At 42.1% G+C, this 5,129-nt stretch overlaps 1 protein-coding gene across 1 annotated transcript in view; it reads right to left on the bottom strand.

Annotated features, from left to right (window-relative positions):
• LOC107303241 (voltage-dependent calcium channel subunit alpha-2/delta-1-like) overlaps positions 1-5,129 on the bottom strand; it is a gene marked incomplete at its 5' end in the record, with an annotated part of 42,887 nt that overhangs the window by 13,423 nt on the left and 24,335 nt on the right. The window contains 2 exons of the mRNA XM_015832449.2: positions 2,360-2,439; positions 3,982-4,094. Of these exons, the coding sequence (XP_015687935.2) occupies positions 2,360-2,439; positions 3,982-4,094 (193 nt within the window). The remainder of the gene's footprint in view (positions 1-2,359; positions 2,440-3,981; positions 4,095-5,129) is intronic.

The raw sequence follows: 5,129 nt of genomic DNA, 5'->3' as shown, positions 1-5,129 counted from the left end.
CCGAGGCGTAGCTGGCAAGCGGCAGAGACGGAGCAGGCCGACCACCAGCTGGCCCAGCCCAAGGGAGGTAAGGCACCCGCCGGAAAAGGGGAAAAAATGGCGGACAAAAAAAATGGCGGACAGCCTTGCTTGGCGACCCCCATGAAATGGTCGATCGACCCCAAATGGGGTCCCGACCCACAGGTTGAGAACCACTGTCATAGGGCAACGTTTTCATTGCTAAAACCCGTTGTTCTTATGACTTCAAACACACACCTTTGTTGCAACCTAAAGGTCTCTGGAGACTCTCCGTCATCCAGGTCATGGTTGTCCCAAAGGTGCTTTTTCAAGAGGCAACTGGACTTCCTTTGTTTTTCTTTGAAGATGTAATAATAATAATGATGATGATGATGATGATGATGATGATGATGATGATGATGATGATAAAGTTGGAAGGGACTTTGGAGGTCATCTAGTCCAACCCCCTGCTCAGGCAGGAAACCCTATACCATTTCGGACAAATGGCTGTCCAGTCTCTTCTTAAAAACTTCCAGTGTTGGAGCATTCACCGCTTCTGGAGGCAGGTTGTTCCACTGGTTAATTGTTCTAACGGTCAGCTAAGTTTCTCCTTAGTTCTAGGTTGCTTCTCTCCTTGGTTAGTTTCCATCCGTTGCTTCTTGTGCTGCCGTCAGGCGCTTTGGAGAATAGCTTGACTCCCTCTTCTTTGGGGCAGCCCCTGAGATATTGGAACACTGCTATCATGTCCCCCCTCGTCCTTCTCTTCGTTAAACTAGACATACCCAGTTCCAGCAGCCGTTCCTTATATGTTTTAGCCTCCAGTCCCCTGATCCTCTTTGTTGCTCTTCTCTGTACTCTTTCTAGAGTCTCAACATGTTTTGCTTCTCATCTAAGAAGTTGAAGAGACTTCTTGGATGAGAAGTAAAGCATCTTCAGAGAAAAACAAGAAAGTCCAGTTCCCTCCTGAAAAAGCACCTTTAGGGTTGCAACCTAAACCAAGATCTTGGACTGTAAAATTGTGTCCTGGGGAAACTCCCTTGGAATCACAGAATCATGGATTCCTAGGGCTGGAAGCAGTGGTGGGATTCAACCGGTTCGCACCACTTTGTCAGAACCGGTAGCTAATTTTTTTTTTGTTGCCCAGACCCAGAATGGATCTCCGGAAGCGGCATCCACACAAGAGAACCGGTTATTCACATATTTGAATCCCACCACTGGCTGGAAGGGACCTTGGAGGTCTTCCAGGAGGCCCAAAGAAGGAGGGATTCAATCTTTGCACTTAGCAAAGATTGAATCCCAAATAAAGATAGAGAACTTTTATTTCACAAGTTGTCCACCACCTTAAAAAAAGAAAAAAACTTTGTTAAAAAAAACACTTTTAAATCATGGGTTTTCATGACTGTCATGTTCTGTATAACCACCAGTCTGAAATTCTATGGAGGACTCCCCTGTTGAACAGTTGAAAGTCAACATAATCTTTGTGTTCCAACATGTGAGGTTTTAACACACACCTATATACTGTATATTTGTGAGTGTATGTATGTGTAGCCTCTTTTATTCCTATCTATCTATCTGGGATCTAACCTTCTCTGTCGAAGTTAAATATTTTATTCCAAAATTAAACCCTCTCTCTTGGATCTAACTTTCTCTGTCAAAATTAAATATTTATTCCTAAATTAGACCCTCTCTCTTGGATCTAACCTTTTCTGTCAAACTTAAATATTTGTTCCAAAATTGCTTTGCTGGAGTCCAGCAATCGTGAGGACACCAATTATTATTATTTCTTTTTTTTAATATCATGGGCACTTCATAATATGAGCAAAATTAAGTAATTATATCTGTGTCCTTGTGATCATGCACCATCCTTTTACAAGGAAAATTCTTTGAAACAGAGAAGTAATATCCTCCAGATCACAGCGTGCCCACGAATAAAGAGATTTTGGAACAGGGAAAATGCATTATGCCCGTGAGTCAGAAGGAAAGGAGGGGAAAAAAAACAAAACAAAACATAATATCTAAAAGTTCAGTTTTCAAGGATGTTTGAAGCCACCGTGGAAGTGTGCCATGGCTGTGCAGAGAAAGCCAGCACAGACTGTCCTATTTTTATTTTTTAAGATAGAAATTGTGTGTGAAAGCACAATCACTGCAGCTCGGAAAAAGCAGCCCTTGGTTTTATGTTAATTGTGAGAGCATTTGCATTAGAACGGCTCTGATCTGGAACGAGCAGTATGTGTAATGAGAGAGAGAGAGAGAGGGAGAGAGAAAGTAAAATCAAAGATGGAAACTATTCTCAGGAGGGGAGAAAGAGAAAAAGAAAAGATCTTATGTCTAAGAGGCCCCTTCCTCAAAAGAGGAGACTTACTTTAGCATCATCAAAGCAGGCGTCGGGTCCTTTTCTGTACCTGGGGTGTTGAACCATTTCACAGGGATTGGGTCCTTCATCTGCCCCTTGATTAAGGAACACAACACAACCTTCCTCTTCACTTATATAACAGAACGAGGTGAAGAGGGAGAGAAGAGCTTTTTGCTATCTGAGCAAAGAACAAGATGGCCCACCCCGTCCCAGGTTCCGTAAGCCAACCAATCCTGGAGCTCCAACTGAACGTGTCCGTTTTGATGACAACGTCGTTCAACCTTGGTGACCACTAGCTTTGGAGCCAGCAATCTGTTGGGGCTTTATCTCTACCGTCTAATGCTCCCTCTTGTTGTGATAAGGCTGGACGTGTATTTGAGGTAGGCTTAGAAGGCTACCTCATTGAGTCCAAGAGGCTTATGGGGTGGGAGCGGATTGTGTGACCTAATCCTTCATCATCTTCATTATCCTGTAGTAGAAGGCATACTGGTGAATTGTCTTGTCGTGTGTGTAGAGAAAGGTTGGGGACCAAAAGATCAAGGGGAAAAAAAATGATAATATGGAGAATATATTGGACGTGAGCTGAGGATAAGATACTGTAATGCTGATATCATTTAAAAGAGAGAGAGAGAGAGGCAAGAATTATTATACATAGAAAGAGTAAATCGCTTAACTGGTTTTGTTTTATTTATTTATTTCGTTCTGCCTTTATCATTTTTATAAATACCTTAAGGTGGCAAACATTTCTAATACCTCCTCCTATTTCCCCACAACAAGAACCCTGTGAGATGGGTTGGGCTGAGAGAGTGACTGGCCCAAACTACTCAGCTATCTTTCATGCTAAGGTGATACTAGAACTCTCTGTCTCCTGGTGAATGCCTCAAAGTCACCCAGCTGGCTTTGGTGCCTAAGTGGGACTAGATCTCATCATCTTCTGGTGATTGGCCCAAAATCACCCAACTGGCTTTTGCGTCTAAGGTGGGACTAGATCTCACTGTTTCCTGGTGATTGACCCAAAATCACCCAACCAGATTTTGTCTCTAAGGTGGACCTAGAATTCACTGCTTCCTGGTGATTGGCCCAAAATCACCCAACCGGCTTTTGTGTCGAAGGTGGGACTAGAACTCACTGTTTCCTGGTGATTGGCCCAAAATCACCCAACCGGCTTTTGTGTCTAAGGTGGAACTAGAACTCACCGTGTCTTGGTGAATGGCCCTAAGTCACCCAGCTGGCTTCCATGCCTAGGCAGGACTAGAACTCACAGATTCCTGGTTTCTAGCCTGGTGCCTTCACCACTAGACCAAAATGGTTTTTTAAAAAATAAAATAAAATTAGTGATATTGTTCTAAAGCTATGGTGAAGTTTATCCTGGAGAAGGTCTATTTCTGTCTACATGCTAAAAATCAATGCTGACTTAATGGAACACAATCAATGGACCGGTCAATGGTAATGAACATATTAAGACTGCACAGAAAGAAGGCTGGTGTGGAATAACATAACATCACACCCACACACAGACCCAAAACAACTACTGATCCAGGTTATAGTTTAGAATCAGATTCTCCAGCTGTTTCCAATATTCTTTTGTAAGCAAATACACAACCAGTCTCAAGCCAAGTAGGAAAGGATACCAGGCTTCTCTGCTTGCATCAACGGCCTCGCATCACAGTGATGACACAACTCTTTACTGTCGCTCATGATGAAAACCAAATTGGTGTTGGAAATCTTCTCTGCGTGAAAAAGCCTGAGAAGAAAAGTCAAAATGACACCGAGGAGTTAAAAGCTGAGATCCAGGAAACAAGTCTTGCCCTCATTCTTCCAGGAAATGTCAGTATTAACGTACGAACAAAGATTCGTTCAAATATTGTCTGGAATAGCCGCAATAGTGATTTGGCACAGTTGTGTGATGGAAATGCAGTCTGGATTCCAGAGTGTTTCCAGGGGAAGCAGAAGGCAACTCAGCTGAGAGAGTTTGTGTGAGAGAAAGAGGGTGAAGATGGTTCCTCCTCAACAGTTCCCAGAGTATACGCTTTATGGAAATGTTAGCATGCTTTAGTTTGGCAAGATTCTGTCTTTAGGTGAGGAACAATCATTTAAAAAAAAAATTGCTTGGAAGAATCACAGTGTGTCTTTCTTGGTTTATGGAGCCTGGCACGTTATTTCTAAGAGCGAAGAAGGTTCATGAAGCAACTGACACCGTTCTGCTTCAGTTGCAATCCTATGAAAAGCATCATGCTGACCCTTGCAAGGAATATGGCTACCTTCATGCTTGAAGCGATGCGCTTCTCACACCTTCTATTCCATAATGTTCCATAATAAGGACTGCAAAACACATGCTATTGAAATACACATAAATTGTGCAGAATTTCAGATTTGATCTTCAAAAGAGCACGTACAGTAGTGGCCAAAATGGTGGAAACCTTTTGGGAAAAGTGTACAGTAGAAATGCCACCTTTGGTTCAGTTTCCACCCATTTTTCTTCTAATTTTTTTTACAACTGTAGCCTTGGTCACTTAATAATACTATTTTACATCGCTTTCTGGGCAACTAGTCAACTCTTTGCACCATTACTTTAATTTTATTACTTTACTTTACTTTACTTTATTTTTGATTTATATCCCGCCCTTCTCCCAACGGGACTCAGGGCGGCTCACAACATATTTAAAAACAGAAACATATTTACAATCCCCACCGAATAAAACCAATTAAAACCAAATATTTTAGAGTTGTGCTGTTTAAAATTTTCTAAAAAAGTGAACCCGATTTAAAATCCTCCCTA

The sequence above is a fragment of the Protobothrops mucrosquamatus genome, unplaced genomic scaffold, assembly GCF_001527695.2.
Source record: "Protobothrops mucrosquamatus isolate PMUCROS unplaced genomic scaffold, P.Mucros_1.0 scaffold_26, whole genome shotgun sequence".
NCBI classification, from domain to species: domain Eukaryota; kingdom Metazoa; phylum Chordata; class Lepidosauria; order Squamata; family Viperidae; genus Protobothrops; species Protobothrops mucrosquamatus.
Note: the sequence above shows the minus strand (reverse complement) of the source record. Positions and strands in the feature narration are given on the sequence as shown.